A 20,583-nucleotide genomic window follows, 5' to 3' on the forward strand; every position below is an offset into this window, starting at 1 on the left:
AATAAATACGGCTAATCAAATTTTTAACTGGGCTTGATGTTCTTAATTGGATGTTGACTCTTTGTTCAGCTCTAAACTCCACAGATGAAGTAAGGAAGGCTATACATTTGCAGGACAAACATATGTTTTATTTTACTGGTAAAATCACAATGCACAGACTTTATATTATTAGCATTAATACAAACAGTACTCCTGAAAATTTCAATAACTCATCACATTGTGAAACTGTGATTATGTGATCACAAATTTTGTGTCACACTAATACAAATAGCATCATTCCTGCTCATTTACAACATAGATGTATCATTAATCTGCTTAAGTCTTCTTCATCTAGCCTTGCCTTATTCCTCAATGAAAATCTATCTCTGAGGCCAGGCAGGGTGGCTCATGTCTCTAATCCCAGCACTTTGGGAGGCCAAGATGGGTGGATCACAAGGTCAGGAGTTCGAGACCAGCCTGACCAACATGGTGAATCCCTGTCTCTACTAGAAATACAAAAATTACCCATGGGTGGTAGCGGGCGCCTGTAGTCCCAGCTACTCAGAGGGCTGAGGCAGGAGAATCGCTTGAACCCAGGAGGCGGAGGTTGCAGTGAGCCGAGATCATGCCACTGCACTCCAGCCTGGGCAACAGAGTGAGACTGTCTCAAAACAAAAGAAAAAAAAAAAAAAAAAGAAAAATCTATCTCTAGGTAAAACTATCTCTTTGTGAAAGAGATCCCATCTACTACTGGAGAATAAAAGTGATAATGAACAAACTAGTAATGTAACTTCAGTAACTGCTGTTCTCTAGAACTACAGCACTGATAATGCAGGCTGCTGGTCCCTTGATTATCTGATCACTGCTTAAAATTCTACCCATCCCCATCCTATTCAGGAAAGCCCACAACATGCAAATGAGTGAGGGTAGCATTAACTTTTTGACACTTTTGTAATAATACCCAGCCTGAAACACAAACATATTGTACAGCTGTACAAAAGTATTTTCTTTTACTATATTTTATACTATAAGCTTTTTTTCTATTTTTAAATTTATTTTTATTTAATTAATTTCTTTAGAGAGAGGGTCTCACTCTGTTGCCCAAGGTAGAGTGCAATGGCACAATCAGTGCTCACTGAAGCCTCGACCTCCCAGGCTCAAGTAATCCTCTCACCTCAGCCTCATGAGTAGCTGGGACTACAGCAATGTGCCACCAGGTCCAGTTAATTTTCCTCTTTTTTTGCAGAGAAAGGGTGTCACTGTGTTTCCCAGGCTGGTCTCAAACTCCTGGGTTCAAGGGATCCTCCCACCTCAGCCTCACACCTGGGAATCTGCCTACTTGGGAGGTTGAGGCAGGAAGATCCCTTCAGCCCAGGAGTTTGAGGCTGCAGTGAGCTGCAATCACGCCTCTGCACTCCAACCTGGATAACAAAGTGAGACCCCTTCTCATAAAAGTTTAAAAAACAAAAAACTAAGACACATACACACTAGCGTAAGCCTGCAAAGGGACAGGATCATCAATATTACTGTCTTCCACCTCCACATCTTATGCCACTGAAGGTATTCAGGGGCAGTAACGTGCATGGGGCTGTCCTCTCTTAAGATAACAATGCTTTCTTCTGGAATTCCTCCTGAAAAACCTATCTGGAGCTGTTTTATAGTCAACTCTTTTTTTATAAGCAGAAGGAGTACACCCTAAAGTAATACTAAAAAGTACAGTAAATATATAAGCCAGTAACATAGTGATTTATTATCAATTTTATGTGACTGGAAATACAGTAGGTTTAGTTTGCACTAGCATCACCACAAATGTTGTGCTACGACATTAAGTTGGCTACATCACCAAATGACAGGAATTTTTCAGCTCCATTACAATCTTATGGGGCCACTGTCATATATGCAATCCATCATTGACTAAAACATCATTATGAAGCGCATGACTATACTGTTTTTTCCTATACATACGTACCTATAAAATTTCATGTAAAATTAGGCACAGTAAGAGATTAACAAAATAGAATGATTACAATGACATACTGTAACAAAAGTTATGTGAGTGTGGTCTTTCAAAATATCTTATACCGTACTCACCTATTTTCAGACCTTGGTTGACCTTGGGTAACCGAAACCTTGGAAAGCAAAACTGCAGGGGGAGGGAGAGCATCAGGAAAAACAAAGGAGTACTATTGTACAGTGGACTAAGAAGACATACTCATTTATTTCTTCAGTCAGTCATTTTTTACTCTCATGTTGATTGTATCCGAAATTATAGCTGGTATATATGTCATTATACAGTCTGCTAAGAACAACAGTGGGCAAATTAGACTTCTGTTTATACTTCTATTGTAAAACTATAACATTTTTTAGGAAGTCAATAAATGGTTAATTTAAATGCTTTCAATCATTTCACAGAATCTTCTAATATGCAACTATTACCCTCAGCAAACTAACACAGGAAGAAAAAACCAAATACTGCATGTTCTCACAAGTGGGAGCTGAACAAGGAAAACACATGGACACATGGCGGGGAAAACACACACTGGGGCCTGTGGTGGGGGGCCAGGAGGTGGCAGGGGAAGGGAGAGCATCAGGAAGAATAGCTAATGGATGCTGGGCTTAATACATAGGTGATGGGTTGATCTGTGCCACACACCACCATGGCACACGTTTATCTATGTAACAAATCCACACATCCTGCACATGTACCCTGGAACTTAAAAGTTGAAGAAAAAAATTTAATACTTTTAACACAATCTTACAATATTCTTTATAAATTTCAAAGTGTTTTCGCATATATTTAACTGCATTGTATCTCCCCTAACCAGAAAAACTGACAGCTCTGTTTATGTAAACACATTTAAAAATGTGTTCTTCATGAAGTTCACACTAGAGGACACACACAAAAATGAATAGAAAGGAATGTGCAAAGTAAATTTTTTAAATAAATCAGGAAGCATACTTTTTAAAGGGATCCAGAGAGTGACTACATCTGAAAACAAGCTCCTTTCATGGTGCAACACTGACAAGAACATGCAGACTAGAGATATTAAGTTCAATTTCTAATTTTACCACTCTTTCAAGCCCCCATATCCTCACCTATAAAACAGAAGAAACACCACCTCAGAGTTGCTGTGATGATATATATAAAATGCCTGGCAAATTAAATAGGGATTGTATTTTAGTTCCTTTCCCCTTTCACAATGTGATTTATTAATTTTATATGTACAGACTCATTTGTTTCTTCATTCAGTCTTTTATACATAACATCTTCTTTAAATAGAGCTCACCTATTGTTATGAACTATATCCTCCTAAAATTCATATGCTGAAACCATAAATCCCAATATGACTATATTTGAAGATAGAGCCTTTAGGAGGTAATTTAGGTTAAATGAAGTCCGAAGAGTCAGACCGTAATTCAACAGGATTGGTGGCCTTTTAAGAAGAGGAAGAAAGAATGAGATTTATTTTTACCTCTCCACATGTGCACAAGAGGTCATGTGAGCACATATCGAGAAGCCAGCCACCTACAAGCCGAGAACAGGCCCAGTATGGAACCTAATTTGCTGGCACCTTGATCTTAGACTTCCCAGCCTCCGTAACTGTGAGAAGCACATTTCTGTGGTGTAAGCCACCCATTGTCTAGTGTTTTGTTATGGCAACTCGAGTAGACATGATACACACACAAATTTTTTCTTATCTTAATAAAGAGAATATCACAATTTAAAGAAGAATAGGTAAGGATGACATAAAAAAGGCTGTAAAATATTTTATTTTTCCAGTTTACCTATAACATTTTAAATAATAATATTCAAAATGCTATGGATTTAAATGTGAATAGTTTGATCAATTTCCCACCTGCCCCTGAGAAATCAGTAACTGTTTATTAGGGCTTGGTATTAAATCACTGATTCACGGAAACTCATACATATCCTAGAACTTTCAAGTATTTAAAAATATAATAGAACTGCTAAGAAAACCTTTTAAAAAATTTGTAACACCTAACAATCATTTTTTGAAATCTTGAGAAAAATTAATGAATGGTATAATTAAATTTGTTAGTTTTATAAATTATATTCAGTGTTCTCACATTACCCAGCTTAGTGTCTAATACATGGATGAAGCTCAATAAATACTCTGAATAAACACTACAGCCAATAACCTAATGCAAAATGCTCAATCTTGACAAACTTGTTTCAAGGATAACTGCACGACATGGTAAGGAATTGCAAAAATTTTGAAACACTGATTCTTTAAAAATAATCTTTTAAGTTAACTTTCAAGAAGTATAAGTAATTCTACATTTTTCTTTTGAAGAGATAACAGACAACATAAACCAAAAATCTACTTGCCTAAATTGTTTATATGAGCTTTGGGAATATATTGATAGTTACAGACAATTCAGTGAAACTTAGAGGCAACCACACAATCACGAGTATCTGTAAGTATTCAGTTTTCAAACTGAACAGGGCTACAACCTGTCAGACACCCAGAAAGAGTAAGGAGAAATCCCTTGTTTATTATTAAAAACTCATATAGGATGTTTTATTTATAGATACACAGTTAACTATGTACAAAATAAAAAAAAGGAAAACCAATCTACTAAAATATATTAACTCTAAATAAGAAAATCAGATCTTATTCCTGTTTCTCCATACTAGGCATAATTATTTTCAAAGCTATACAATACGAAGTTTATCAGTCTTATCTGTTTGCCATAACATCATTATGAATTTTCTCTTTTAAAAGTGGCAATAACAAGTGATGTATGTTCTAATAAAATTTGGATCACAGCTAGCAAATGAAAGACTATGAGACTCAATCACTTTTAATCATTATTAAGTTTGTGTTAGTCTTTATTAAAAACAAAAAATAATTAAAATTTCAGACAGCGATGTACATAATATGTATAAGAATATACCCAAAAAAGTAAATTTCTACCACCCTAGCACAGCAGAAATTTCAATGGGTTATTCTATACCAAATCCAAGTGTTTACATCCAAGATGTCACAGAGGTAACTTCCTTTTGTACCTAAAGTAAAAATAAATCCATTTAATAGAAGACAAGAAGACACAGGTTCATTTGTAAATTGCCTAACAGCTCTAGTGTATTAAAATTCTAACCTAAGACATATATATATTGTAAACCAAAATAAATTGGCTGGCATATGGAGCAAGTAATATCTATGTTCTAGATATGAGAAAAAAGGCAACATTTAATGACAGACCTTATGAAGTCTCAAACAGAGCTAAAGGTTTCCTATTGTTGATTCCCATGAAAATTAAAGATACAAAGTCTGTAACTGCCACCCTGTTTTAATATGGACTTAATATCACAATAACTTCAAAGTTTTTTTTTTTTTGAGATGGAGTCTCACTCTGTCACCCAGGCTGGAGTCTAATGGCGCGATCTCGGCTCACTGCAACCTCCGCCTCCCAGGTTCAAGCGATTCTCCTGTGTCAGCCTCCCAAGTAGGTGGGATTACAGGCACCTGCCACCACGCCCAGATAATTTTTTTATTTTTAGTAGAGACGGGGTTTCACCATGTTAGCTAGGATAGTCTTGATCCCCTGACCTCATGATCCCCCCGCCTCGGCCTCCCAAAGTGCTGGGATTACAGGTGTGACCCACCGTGCCCAGTCAACTTGAAAGTTTATAATAAGTAAATAGCCCAAATCTGGTTTCCTCTACTCTACTAAAGTCACACTTCATTGCAATACCACAGCACTGAACAATAGTTGTTTCATCCAACCAAAAGGATTAGTCAAAAAATAAGACAGAAAATAATGACTTAAACCTTTGCTCAAAACTCAAAATCCTCAAGATTCAACATAATAATAATATGACCATGCTCTAATTTTAGTTCATTTTGTGCTTGGGTTTATATAAAACTTGCTTCAAAAATACTCTAGTTTCTGAATTACACAGCATACAATGGTGCAGATGATAACACTGAGCTTGGCCTATGCTAGTGCTAGGACTTACACTCACTTCTTCCCCTGGAAAGACTATATAGGGCCCCTATCTGCTTGTAATTAAAAAGGGATGAAGTCAAAGCAGAAGCTATTCAATAGCTGTCCCCCAGAATTGTTTGGGCATGTTTAATAAAGAAAATAAAAAAGGCAATTTGCTGAGGTTAATTTTTTAAAGAACCACAGAGAACAGAGACAAGGGTTTTCTTACATTTGTCCCTAATTAAAATAAATGTCAGCATACCATTAAGAAAATAATGAATAAAATTACTGCTTTTCAGTTACCTTATTGAGCTCTGGAAACAGTTCCTGTATCACAATGTCCAATAAAACATAAGTCAGCTAAAGCACCAAAAAATAATAATAATAAATGTTAAGGCACTAAACATAAAAACCATAAAAATGATAAACACAAAATTAAAGATTGTGGTTACCTCTAAGTGGGAAGGCAGGGAATGGGACTGATAATATAAAACAAGCACAAAAGTAGCCTCAGTAGTATCAATAATGTTCTATTCTCAAAATAGGTAATAAGTACACATGTGTTTGCATGAGGACACTTCATTATGCCTCATTAATTCATTTTTATGTTAAATATTTTAATTTTTAGAAAAACAAGAACACAAAATCACAACTGTATTGAGATCTCAACAGAATATATAAAGCTTATATATAGTTTACATAAACCATAAACATAAAAATGTTAACTGGTTATTCTATGTGACTTGAATAATGGAATTATCCATTTTTAATTTTTTACTGTATTTAATCAATTTTCTATTTCAAATTTTCTACAATTACTATATATTAATTTTAAATCAAAATAATTCATCTTATTTAGAAAAAACTGAAACAAAAAGTAACTCAAATAAAACTTTTTTTCTATCTGAATGTTTAAAATTGTATTGCCTTGGTTTAGTATAGTGTCATTTATACAACTAATGAGTTACCAGACACCTTACTACGTCATTCACCAAACTTAGCCAACGTGAGTTTACCAGCTTTAATGAGCTTTACCTGCTTGTTGAGTACTGGTTGTTGTAAGCCATCAAACAGAAGTCTGATGCTTTCATACTTCGTTTCTTCACCAATACACTTGACTAACAGATCTAAACAAAAAGGCCAAATGTGAAATAATTTTATATTATAAAGTGACTCACCATTAACCGGATCATAAAGCAAAATCACCACCCTGTTTCCCAGATATTAGACAAAAACTGCAAATCAGTACTCCCCAAACCAGTGTTTCTATAAAAGGCTCCTGGACAAGAGGTTTCTATGGTCAAGTTGACGAATGCAGTATCATGTATCCCACTTTTGGAGATTCACAATGGACAAGCCATAACGCAAACTCTGAGAAATGCTGCAGTAAAAAAAAAAAAAAAAAATCTGCTAGTTGGAAAATAATACTTATTGTATTACCCCACTAAGGGAAAACAAAACAAATTAAACCCTAAAATGATGTTTGCACATCTGTACATACATGTATAGAAATGCATGGAAAAATGTAAGGATTAACACCCAATGTAGGATAAGTCGACTTCTATACAGTGGGCAGAAGATAGCTTCTACTTTTTATTCTATATATTTTCATAGTGCTCTTAATATCAGAAAAAAAAAGTTTAATTTTTAAGGCAGACTTTTCTCAGTGAATAAGAACACCTAATTTCTGGACTTTTGCATAAGTTACTATTAACCATCTTACAAACCAATCATTTTGGGAAATATAACAAATATCTAAACACTTATTTAGGGTCCAACGAGTTCAGATTTGTGTCTGGCTGCGTAGATGTCATGTACCACTGATATCAATTCTGTTACCAAGAAAAGTAAATCCTTATTAAGATCTCCACTGAATGCTTCCCCAAGCAGACAAAAAAGAAGTTATTCTTATATAAACAAGGTACTCAAATATTTATCCTTTTTCCCCTATCATAACTAAACTCCTAGTGTTAGTCATAAAAAAATTCTAATGCTAGGAGACAAGGCCAAATTTAATTTACAATAGGCATAGTACATCCTTGGTATTTTCAAGATATGTGGTCCAATACAAATCTTTGTTAATCCTCAAACTCACCAATACTACATGGAATTTCCCAATTAATATGCATGAAACTAATGAACAAATATACGTAATTCTTTCAGATCCTTCAGGTGTCACTAAGAGATGAGGAGCAGAGGATAGCAGAAAGGAATGGTAAGCTTACTCAAGAGCTAAGTTACTCTCCCAAACGGGAGTCTTAAAATGAATGTGGTTTCAATTTGTGCCTCAGCAAAATAACAAATTACTATATTCTCTGGCTCTCCATGTTGTTTCTGAGTATCAAAGCTGAGACTGTTGAAAAGTATGAATGCTAAGGGTCATTATATCAGAAAACAGGTAAAAAAAATTATTTCATCATTTGCCTACAGAAAATTTACTCAAAAACAGCTTATGTTCAGTTTTATATTCAGAGCAGATATTTAAGTTATTATTTTCACAAGGAACAGCAGAACTATTCTAAAGCTAGTTCCTCAATATTAAGAATTATCTAAGGTTCTGTCCTAAGACCTCTTCTCTTTTTAAAATAGACTTTATTTTTTAAAGTAGTTTTGTGTTCACAATGAAACTGAGAAGGAAGAGATTTCGCATATGTTCCCTTGTCTCGTCTCCCCCACTATCAACATCCCCAACAAGAGTGTACATTTGTTACAACTGATGAACACACATTGGTACATCATTATTACCCAGAGTCCATAATTTACACTGGAGTTCGTTCTTGGTGTTGTACATTCTGTGGGTTTGGACAAATAGGGATGATATGTAACCATCATTATAGAGTAGTTTCATTGCCCCAAAAAATCCTCCTCTCTTCTCTGCCTATTCATCCCGCCCTCCCCTCCAATCCACTGTCTTCTTAGTTTTGCCTTTTCCAAAACATCAGATAGTTGAAAATATACAGTATGCAGTATTTTCAGATTGGCTTCTTTCTCTTAGTAAGATGAATTTCAAGCTCCTCCATGACTTTTCATGATGTGACAGCTCATTTCTTTATAGCACTGAATAATATCCCATTGTCTAGAAGTATGAGTTGATTTATCCACTCACCTAAATAAAGAACACCTTGGTTGCTTCCGAGTTTTGGCAATTCTGAAGTTGCTATAAACATTCATGTGCAGGTTGCTGGGTGGACATGTTTTCAATTGCTTTGGGTAAATACCAAGAAACATAATTGCCAGATCTCATGGTAAGAGTGTGCTTAGTTTTGTAAGAAACTGCTCACCTGTCTTCCAAAGTGGCTGTACCATTTTGCATGCCCACCAGCAACGAATGAGAATTCCACATGTTCATCAGCAAATGGTGGTGTTGGTGTTCTGGATCTGGGCCATTCTAACAGGTGTGTGATGGTATCTCATTGTTTTAAATGTGCATTTCCTTGATGACATATGATGTAGAACATCTTTTCACATGCTTATGTGTAATCTTCTTTGGAGAGGTGTCAAGATATTTGGCCAATTTTAAAATCAGGTTGTTTGTGTTCTTATTGTTGAGTTTCAGGATTTCTTTGTATGTTTTTGGTAACAGTCCTTTATCTGATATGTCTTGCAAATATTTTCTCCCAGTCTGTGGTTTCTCTTTTCATTCTTTATAGTGTCTTTCACAAAGCAAAATTTTTAATTTTAATGAAGTAAAGATTATCAATTATTTCTTCCATTGTTCATGCCTTTGGTGTTGCAACTAAGAAGTCATCGCCAAACAGAAGGTCATCTACATTTTCTCCCATGTTATCCTCTAAGTTTTACAGTTTTGCTTTCTACAGTTAGGTCTAAAATTGATTTCTTTTTTGTTTTTGAGATGGAGTTATGCTGTCACCCAGGCTGGAGTGCAATGGTGCTATCTCAGCTCACTACAACCTCTGCCTCCCAAGTTCAAGCAATTCTCCTGCCTCAGCTTCCCAAGTGGATGGGATTACAGGTGCCTGCCACCATGCCTGGCTAATTTTTGTAGTTTTAGTAGAGATGGGGTTTCACCATCTTGGCCAGGCTGGTCTCGAACTCCTGACCTCAGGTGATCCGCACACCTCAGCCTCCCAAAGTGCTGGGATTACAGGTGTGAGCCACCGTGCCCAGTCTATAATTGATTTTGAGTTTAGTTTTTGTGAAGAGTGTAAGGTCTGCGTTTAGATTTTTTTTTTTTTTTTTTTTTTGCATGTGGATGTCCAGTTGTTCCAGCACTATCTGTTGAAAAGACTATCTTTTCTTCATTGTATTGCCTTTGCAACTTTGTCAAAGATCAGTTAACATTATTTATGTGGGTCTATATTTGGGCTCTCTATTCAGTTCCATCCATCCATTTGTCTGTTCTTTTGCTAATATCACACTTTCTTGATTACTGTAGCTTCATAGTATGCCTTGAAGAAAAGTAGTGTCAATCCTGTGACTTTGTTGTTCTCAATCAATATTGAGTTGGCTATTCTGGGTCTTTTTGCCTCTCCATATAAACTTCAAAATGTTTGTCAATACCCACAAAACAACTTACTGGGATTTGGATTGGGACTGCATTGAATCTATAGATGAAGTTCAGAAGAACGGACATCTTGGAAACAGAGTATTCCTATCCACAAACATAAAATCTCTCTCATTTAGTTCTTTGATTTCTTTAATTAAAGTTTTACAATTTTTCTTATATAAATCTTGTGCATGTTTTGTTAGATTACTACCCAAGTATTCCACTTTTGGGGGTGCTAATGCAAACGGTATTTTTTTTAATTTCAAATACCACTTGCTCACTGATGATATACAAGAAAAGTAACTGAATTTTGTGTATTAACCTTATATCCTACAACCCTGCTAAAATTGCTTATTATTTCCAGGAGCGTTTTTGTCAATTTTTGGATATTCTACAATCATGTCATCTGTGAACAAAGACAGTTTTATTTCTTTCTTCCCAATCAGTATGCTCTTTATTTCCTTTTCTTGTCTTACTGCACTAACTAGGACTTCCAGTACAATGTTGAAAGCAGTAGTGAGAGCATGCCTTGTTCCTCATCTTAGTGGGATAGCTTTTAAGTTTTTCATCAAGTGTGATGTCAGCTATAGGTGTTTTTGTAGATATTCTTTATCAAGTTGAGGATGTTCCCCTCTCTTCCTAGTTTGCTGAGATCATAAGTGGGTGTTAGATTTCGTCAAATGCTTTTTCTGCATCTACTGTTATGATCATGATTTTTCTTCTTTAGCCTGCTGATGTGATGATGGACTACCTTAATTGACTTTTCAATGAATGCTGAACCAGCCTTGAATACCTGGGATAAATCCCACTTGGTGTATAATTCTAACATCCCTGCCATATCTGACTCTGGTTCTGATACTTGCTCTTTCTCGTCAAAGTGTTTTTTCTTGCCTTTAATATGTCTTGTAATTTTTTTCTTGATAGCTGGACATGACGCACAAGTTAAGAGGAAGTGCTGCAAACAGGCCTTTAGTAATGTGGTGATAAAATATGGAGGGAGAGGAAGGGTTCTATAGTCCTAGGAGGGGGTCTCAATCTTTTAGTGAGCTTGTACCACTGAACTGTGAACTTCACACATGCTTCTCACGCCCCCCTGACCCCCTTGCATAGGACAAGATGGCTAGAGTGGATTGGAGTTGGGTATTTCCCTTCTTCCATGTGGAAGGCCAGGGCTGGCTAGAGTTGGTTCTTTCCCTTCCATCAGGTCAGTCAGGCTCTGGTTAAATAGTTTCTACTGAGGGTAGGGCCTTGTCAAGAACAGAATGCCCTGACTGATGTATTTCAAAATGGTTCCCTTCTGGCCCCCCTGCCAGAAGCACATGGAGATTTTTCTCCAATATTCACTGTGGGATCTTGGTCAAGGCCCTGGAGGTAAAACTCACAAAGTGTGGATGGGCTGGGCACGGTGGCTCACGCCTGTAACCCCAGCACTTTTGAAGGCCGAGGTGGGTGGATTACCTGAGGTCAGGAGTTCGAGACCAGCCTGATCAACAAGGTGAAACCCCATCTCTACTAAAAATACAAAAATTAGCCAGGCGTGGTGGTGCAGGATTGTAGTCCCAGCCACTCAGGAGGGTGAGACAGGAGAATTGCTTGAACCCAGGAGGCAGAGGTTGCAGTGAGCCGAGATTGTGCCACTTCACTCCAGCCTTGGCGACACAGTGGGGCCCCATCTCAAAAAAAAAAATGTGGATGGGTAACCCCATGACTTGGTTCCCCTGGAGTTTTTAATCTCTTAAAAAGGATTTAAAAGGCTGTAGCAATTTGTCAGTTATAGTTCAGGTTTCCCTAGCTCAGCACTGGCTTCTCCAGGGGTTCTGGGTTCACGGGTTTCTGCTGCAGCTAGCTATGATTCTCTCCAACCTGGGGGGCAGTGGCTTGCCGTATGACCTCACTCTCTGGTGAATCTAAGAGTTGTTTAGTTTTTTTAGTTCATTCAGCTTTTTGCCTGTTACCAGGATGGAGTGATGATGGCCAGGTTCTTATGTGCCAGACCAGAAACTGGAAGTCACCCTTTTCTCTTCTTACTCCATACTTTCTCCCTATGTGTGAGTATCTACTCCCTATGTGTGAGATATGTGTGAGTATCTACTCACACATGGCTCCCATTTCTCTACTAATCTATCCTATACCACCTTTTCTCCATCCCTCTTTTGAACCTCGATGTCTAAGTGTTTAACAGACACTTCCTCCTGAGTAATTTATAGGCACTTCTCATTCAAAATGTTCTAAACTAAGAATCATCTGCTTTGACCCCTTGACATTTCTTCCTTGTTATTTCCCATCACAGTAAGAGGTTACTACCACTCATTTCCTTAGTGGCCCAAACCTACCAACTTTACAGAAGAGGTGACCATCCTCCTCCTCTGTGATATCTCTGTAACTTGAAAATGCCTCTATTATCACATGTATGTTTTGTCTATATGCCTGTCTTCCTGCTAGACTGACCTACTCAAGTCCATTTTTTATATGCCTTGCATTTTGCATAGTGCCTGGAATATGGAAGGTGCTCAATAAATTTGGAATGAATGAATTCTGATCTTTTATCACACACACTAGTGAGCTATTCTTATGGTGTCGTTGACACAGGCCTTCAATTGTCCCACGTCACTTTGACCAGTCTGACTATAAGTTATTTTTGAATGAATCTGGCTATTATGTGAGTAGAAACAGCCTTGCCTTAAAGTCCTAATATCTTAGTCTTAGTGCTAACATCTGAAAGAATTATTTAATTACTGTGTTAATTTTAACTGATCTTTGCAACTATTTGTAAAATGAAAACTCACAGTAAAAATTAGCTTCAATAATTACTATACATTGTGACCTCAACGGACTGCTAATCTATATGAAATTAAGTTATTTCTTAAATATTACACCTGGAATGTAATTCATCATTTCTTCAAATGTCTGTTTTGCTCCTTTTTGCTTATCTTGGAGAGAGCGAGGTTCAGTGTTTTCACAGAATATAGCATCTAAAAAAGAGTAAAAAGAAATATTTCTGGAATTTTCATCTATTTATACACAAAGGATTTCCTCATAGTAGAAATACTAATAAACCAAAGCAAAACAAGATTTCTTCCTCTTTTAGATTCAGTTAAAATCATAGAGTACACAAAATATGAAACAAACACATTAGAAAATACAAACCTCTGAGAAGTGTTATGAGTGAGACCAAACGGTGCTCCTGAAATAGCTGTTTTAGTTTACACTGAAGATAGTAATCAGTATACATTTCCAGGGTGTTTTTAAAGAGGATTCGAGTTCCCATTAAGAGATGATGAAGCCAGTCAGGAACCTGGAAAACGACCCGTCCTGAGAAAGGATCAAATGGGATACCTCATTGTTCCAGATGAATTGGTATTTTTGAAATTTGCCAATGTAGAAAACACAAATGACCATGGTCAATATTTTATTTGTAAACACTAGCAACTTTAATATGATCAAGGCCAATTGTATTGAATTATTATAAAAGGTATCTTCAATTAAAAAAACAGTTATGATGGGGCAATACTCAAGATCATTATTTGCATCACAGAAGAAGTAAGATGAATGAAAAACAAGTCTTAAAATAAACCACTTAGATCTTACCTACATACATCAGGTAATCATAGACTCCTTCTACAGTCATCACCTCCATAAAATAATTCTGATTTTGCTTTCTCTCTGTATTTTCAGCACGGTTTGCATTATTTTTAAACAGATCATTGAAAAGCTAAAATAAAAGTTGGAATAATAAAGAGATACATAGTTTATTACATCTGCTGACGATAATCAATAAGGATTAAGTGTCACACAGCAAAGGCATTTAAACTTTTTCCAATCAAAACAGAATATTAGATAGGTTAATATATGCTTCTAAAATTCTCCATTTATGCCCCAAATTGCAATAAAAAATACATGTTCCCCAAAAATATTACATAAAAACTAAAATATTCATTTTAGTTACAGTAGATAATTCATTATCCATTAAAGACCCCTTTGTTTTTATATACCACAAAAGCAAAGTAACATAAAAAGATGTACAAATATATTATTGATAGCTAACTTTAAAACTAACATGATTTAGGCCAGGTGCAGTGGCTCATGCCTGTAATCTCAGCACTTTGGAAGACGGAGGCAGGCAGATCACCTGAGGTCGCAAGTTTGAAATTGGCTTGTCCAACATGGTGAAACCTCATCTCTACTAAAAATACAAAAAAATTAGCCAGGTGTAGTGATGTGCGCCTGTAGTCCCAGATACTTGGGAGGCTAAGGCAGGGGAATAGTTTGAACCTGGGAGGCAGAGGTAACAGTAAGCCGAAATCGTGCCACTGCACTCCAGCCTGGGTGACAGAGCAAGACTGTCAAAAAAAAAAAAACACTAACATGATTTAAAGATTATAAATCACTATAAGTAGAGGTAAAAATCCAGCTTTAGGTGAAATTTATTTGGACAATATTCAAGGCCCACAAAGGCCTAATCAGTGTGGGGGCGGGGGGGAACTAAAACAAGATATTACGAATTAATGGTTGCAGTGAGCCAGAGATTGCACCACTGCACTCCAGCCTGGGTGACAGAGTGAGACTCTGTGAAAAGGGAGAAAGAGGAGAGGGGAGAGGGAAGAGAAGTAAGGAGACTGTGGAGGAAAGTGTATTCAATTTTATCTGAAGATGAATTTTTTAAAAGCCTCCTAGAAAAGTATCCTGAGAACAAAGACCATATATTCTATTGGCTCTTATGTCAGATATTATTAACGCAGATGCATAAACTTAAAACATTTTTCCCCAACCCAAAAAATAGGAAAAGGGCTCTCCCTTCTGATATACTATTCCCTCTACTCTTTTAAATTTTCAGTGTAATTTTTTTTTTTCACTAAAAAACAGTGATACTATATAGTAAGTCTGGAAAACAGGGGAAAAACAACTCAATTTTGTTTTCCCTCTGTATTTTCAGCACGGTTTGCATTATTTTTAAACAGAAATCTAAAATAAAAGTTGGAATAATAAAGAGATACACAGTTTATTACATCTTAGTGACAATAACCACTAAGGCTAAATAAAGTGACACAGAGCAAAGGAGCATTTAAACTTTTAAATTAAAACTCAACCACCTAACAGCGTTACTATTAAACTTTTGTATATTAACTTGTAGTCTCTATACACATAGCCACAAATCAATGAGGTTCAAAAAACATCACATCCTACTTTTTCATTTAGCACCGTATCAAATATCTTTATGTTGCTTTACAGTTTTCATAAGCACAATTTCATCTGCTGCAAAACACTCCTTGAATAGATGTTCCTTAAAATAATCATTCCTACAATGTTAGAATTTCATGTTGTTTCCAATTTTTCACTTATGTAAACAATATTTTAATAAACACCTTTACATGTTATAAGCTCTTCTCTTATTTTTCTCCCTGACAAATTCCTAGCATTCAGGTCAGGAGGTCAAAGAGCATAAACATCTGATTTATTTTGTTACACAGTATCCATTTATTTCCCAAAAGGTTGGGCCCATTTATTAGTCACCAGGAAAGTAAATATCCAGTTTGACCAAACTTTCATAAATTATTTTGCAAACACATTCCCTATGTACTAAAATTCACACACCAGTATAATTCTTCTTTCCCTATGTTTAGCCTGGTTAATCCTCTGAAATCATACCCATTAGGCCTTTCATATTTCATCATTCACAAAAGTATGCATATATAGTGAAGGCCACCAAGAAAAGAATTTCATAAGAATCTCTCACATCTTTTCAAGCAGTTTTGAATATCAATCTCAATAATCCTGAGGGAGAAGACAAATATTACTAAGACTGATTGATGAACTACACTATGTCTGTTTCTTAGGAGACAGAGCTATTACTGAGGAGGGCTGAAGACTTACTCTAAGAGACACTTAAGATGCCTGAGCAGAGGAGAGGAGTTAGGGCCTATATCTCAATTTCTCCTCTTGAATATTTTAACATTTTTATTTTATAATGATGTTTAATGGAATTTTCATGTTCAATAAAGATAAACATAAGGATCAAGGAAAGCAAAATGTGCATTAATACTGACAAATCACAAACAAAATAACGTAAGCCAAGTTTTCAGCCACTATATTCTTCAGAGCACTAGATAGGTTATCTTCTCCTGTTCTTCCCGACCTGTGTGTGCATTTACTATTCAAGAATCTTAAGTACCAACGAGGGTTTTATAATGCAATAAATCTGTTTTGCTGGAAAACATCTGCAGCTAATAGTAAACCATTATTTAAAATGATAGTAGACCTGGAGGGAATATCAAACAAATTCTAAAAATAAAAAACACAGTAACAATTTTTTTTAAGTTTAGTTATGTTTATACAGAAGATCAGACAACACTGAAGAGGCAGAGCTGGAAGACAGATCAGAAAAAGTAAACATATACCACCAAAAAGTAGCAAAAATGAAGACAGAAAATATGGAGGAAGGCTTAAGAGATATGGAAAACAGAATGATAATTAAATCTGTATTCCAGAAGGAGATAAGAGAGGGAATAGAGAGAAGGCAATATCTAAAGAACAATAGCTGAGAATTTTTCAAAACTGGTAAACTGAAGTAGACTGTTAAAGTAACAGCCCCCAGTGATCATGCTTCTCTACAGCCACACTCTTGTACAGTCCCCTCCCAAATCAACTCTGGGCTTGGCTACATGACTTGCTTTGGGACAAATGTAAGGCAAAATGTTCAACAGAGTCCTGGAAAGTTGTGTGTTGGGCTAAGCCCTCTTAGAATGCTGGTACCATGAGAGCCCAGAATTGCTTGCTGAAGACACATGGCCCAGCCAACCAGAAACATACACAGTCAGACATGTGAATGAGGCCACCTTTGGCCATATTCCAATTCAAGAAGCTCTAAGACTGCAGCCCAAGTGAGACTAGAAGTACAATGCAGCTAAGCCAAGTCCAAATTGCTGACCCACAGAATCATGAGCAAATAAGAGAGTCGTTTGAAACCATTCACTTTTGGAGTGGTTTGTAACACAACAATGTTTAAGTGATTTGTACCTAAAAGTAGGGTGTTGCCATAACATAAACCTAAAATACATGGTATTAGCTTTGGAAGCTAGAGGTAGGTGGAGGCTGGAAAAATGGCAGGAGTCTGCAGTAAAACTTGGAAAAAAATGACAAGCTGTTAGTCAAGTCAGAAAGCAATGAGGTAGCTGTTCTTGGAAATGGAAAACTTACATCACATGGAATGTATTCTTTGACCACAATGTAATTAAACTAGGATCAATAACAACAATAAAGGAACAATCTGAAAATTCAAGAATGTTTGTAAACTTAAAAAAAAAATTATAAATAACCCAGAGGTCAAAGAGGGAATAATAATAAAAAATTCTGAACTGAATAACAAAAATACCACATATTGAAATTTACAAGCCAGTGTTAAAACAGATTTAAAGAAAAATGTATACATTTTAATGCTTATATTAGAAAAGAAAGACTAAGTTAAGCATTAGTTCCACCACAGGAAGTTAAAACTATAATACAAACAAAAGCCCAAAGAAATACAAAGAATTTTTCAAAATAACAGAAATAAAGGGAATTTTAAAAGTCTGACAGAAAAACTCAACAAAGCCAAAAGATAAAATAGCAGAATCTTTTCAAGATTGATCAAATTAAAAAAAAAAAAGAAAAAGAAGACGTAAACAATGTCAAGAGTAAACAGACATAGCTACAGACATCAGGAACAATGAAAAGACAAAATTATTGACAACTTCACACCAATAACCTCACAAACTTAGATAAAGTACAAAATTTGTCAAAAAATATAACCTATTGAAACTGACTCATGAAGTAATAAACCTGGAGAATTTTATAATTGTTAAAGAAATTAAATTGGTTATAAAAAGTCTTCCTACAAAGAAAACTGGAGGCCTAGATGATTTTACCAACTCTATCAAATATTTATAAAAAGTCTACCAAAAATAAAAAATGCTAATAAAACTGATACCAAAACCTAACAAGGACAGAATAAGAAAGAAAAATTATAGGCTATTTCTACCCATAAACATGAATGTAAACTTCCTTAATCTTTTTTTTTTTTTTTTTTGGAGACAGAGTCTTGCCCTGTCCCCCAGGCTGAAGTGCAGTGGCGCGATCTTGGCTCACTGCAACTTCCACCTCCCAGGTTCAAGCGACTCTCCTGCCTCGGCCTCCCGAGTAGCTAGGATTACAGGCACCCACCACCACACCTGGCTAATTTTTGTATTTTCAGTAGAGGCAGGGTTTCACCAAGGTGGCCAGGCTGGTCTCGAACTCCTGACCTCAAGTGATCCATCCACCTTGGCCTCCCGAAGTGCTGGGATTACAGGTGTGAGCCACCACACCTGGCAACTTCCTTAATCTTATAAAGGTTATCTATTAATGCAAAAAGAGCTACACTATACTATTCGATGGTGAAACAATTAAACAATTTCCTTTGTATATAGCAGTCCTAGTCAGGAATAAAACAAAACTGCAATCATTTGGGACAACTGTGTCAATATAAAAGAATTACCAGATATTACTAAAACTAATGTTAAGTCTAGCAAGATGACTAAATAAAAATTTTCTATCTATATATACAATAAAGTTATAAAATGAAAATATTAATAATATTAAAGATACTATTCAGAGTATTAACAAAAATAAAGATAGAGGTCCTCTGAGCTCCCATAGCTCCCCATGCTGGGCACTACACCTTGGCACTAAACAGCTTCTTGAGGACAAGGAATTTATCCTTATATTCCCAGTGCCTAGCACTCAATCGTAGGCATGTAATAAAATGTTTGTTTAATGACTGGATAAAATAGTTTACAAGCCATGAAAATTAGGTAATGCCATCCAATAAACATAAACACAGTATAGCAATTAATTTCTTATTATTGAAAGTTGGTGACATGTAACCTAAGAAAACCACTTTTAAAAATCCCCAAATACAGAAGTGGCATAAGTTTGCAAATATAGTATCCAGAGAAACATTTACCACATTAAAGCAAAGAACCAAGTAATTACACACAATACCCTCTGTATACTGTTCAACTGATTTCCACATAAAGGAAATGTATAGCTCAATCCATTTCATTAACAAAGTATTCATTCTCTCGACAATGAAAAAGTCATCTCAAGTAGGGAAACTTAAAACTTAATATTTCTTTAATGCAATGTGCAGTACCTTCTTGTTGTTTTCTGAAGTAGGGCTGAGAATGGTCAGTTCTGGTCTACTTGGTTTAGGCTTTGGAGATTCACAAGAATTAATGAAATTCATGATAAAAGGTTCCAAATGCTGACCTTTCTGTGGTGATAGATTATTGTAAGAAAATAAAAAATAAAGGTAATTTTTAGTACATAATCCAGCAAAATTTATCAATATTTAAATATGTTTATGATTATCATGTTACAGAACACACATAAATCAGTTATTCACCTCTTTCATTAGTTTTCCAGGAACAGATTTTATAATTTTCCCTGCAATTAAAAGTAAAACATCATTTTAGGAAGGCATAAAACTCTTCATAATTGCTCACATGAATACTTAACCAGGTAATTTTAAATACGAAATAGCCAAGTTAAAACTGTAAAAAGTATTTATGATTGACCATTTCACACTCCATGGAAATTTTCAATAAATATGGTATTCTGAAATATTTATAGATACAATATTTGGGATTTACTTTAAAAAAATCCAGTGAGGTAAGTGGTGGGAGAAGGGATGGAACAAGCCAAGGGTTGATAACAAAGTTGAGTAAGAAGTTTATTACATAATTTTGTCTACTTTTGTGAAAATTTCCATAAGAAATATTTTCAAAGGATTTTCAGTAACAGTGAATATATAATGGTATCTAAAGATATGCAAAGGCCAGTCAAAAAAAAGTTTTAAGACCTGCCTCAATATTTAAAACTATTTCAGTAGTTTATATTCTGAATTTTAGATTAAGAATTTCTATTCTAAATCCTATGTTTGCCAAAATTACTTCTTGATCTCCAGTTTCCCTTATTGTAAAACATCAAACATCTTGAGATTAGTTCTCCAGCATTTAGAAATGACTTAAAAATGAATCAAAATTGATAAGTACAACTTAAACTGCTTTCTGAACGAATCAGAAAAAAAGTAGATTTATGGCAATAGAAGGGGACATTAATAATAACGA

The 20,583-nt window shown here is 35.5% G+C and overlaps 1 protein-coding gene across 29 annotated transcripts in view; it reads right to left on the bottom strand.

Annotated features, from left to right (window-relative positions):
- Positions 1 to 4,800: 4,800 nt before the first annotated feature.
- Positions 4,801 to 20,583, bottom strand: part of SNX14 (sorting nexin 14) — a 91,642-nt gene continuing 75,859 nt past the window's right edge. For 14 of the 29 annotated variants that reach the window (XM_054492858.2, XM_063666385.1, XM_054492859.2 and 11 more), the window contains 8 exons: positions 19,860 to 19,900; positions 19,608 to 19,727; positions 14,030 to 14,153; positions 13,589 to 13,753; positions 13,318 to 13,413; positions 6,970 to 7,061; positions 6,238 to 6,294; positions 4,801 to 5,471 (listed from right to left, as the gene is read on the bottom strand). In XM_054492858.2, the coding sequence (XP_054348833.2) occupies positions 5,397 to 5,471; positions 6,238 to 6,294; positions 6,970 to 7,061; positions 13,318 to 13,413; positions 13,589 to 13,753; positions 14,030 to 14,153; positions 19,608 to 19,727; positions 19,860 to 19,900 (770 nt within the window). In that variant the 3' untranslated portion in view covers positions 4,801 to 5,396. Of the gene's footprint in view, positions 5,472 to 6,237; positions 6,295 to 6,969; positions 7,316 to 13,317; positions 13,414 to 13,588; positions 13,754 to 14,029; positions 14,154 to 19,607; positions 19,728 to 19,859; positions 19,901 to 20,583 lie in introns of those variants that run through there. The other 15 variants (XM_054492865.2, XM_054492863.2, XM_054492875.2 and 12 more) reach the window with 2 other exon arrangements.

Source organism: Pongo pygmaeus, chromosome 5 (genome assembly GCF_028885625.2).
Source record: "Pongo pygmaeus isolate AG05252 chromosome 5, NHGRI_mPonPyg2-v2.0_pri, whole genome shotgun sequence".
NCBI lineage: Eukaryota > Metazoa > Chordata > Mammalia > Primates > Hominidae > Pongo > Pongo pygmaeus.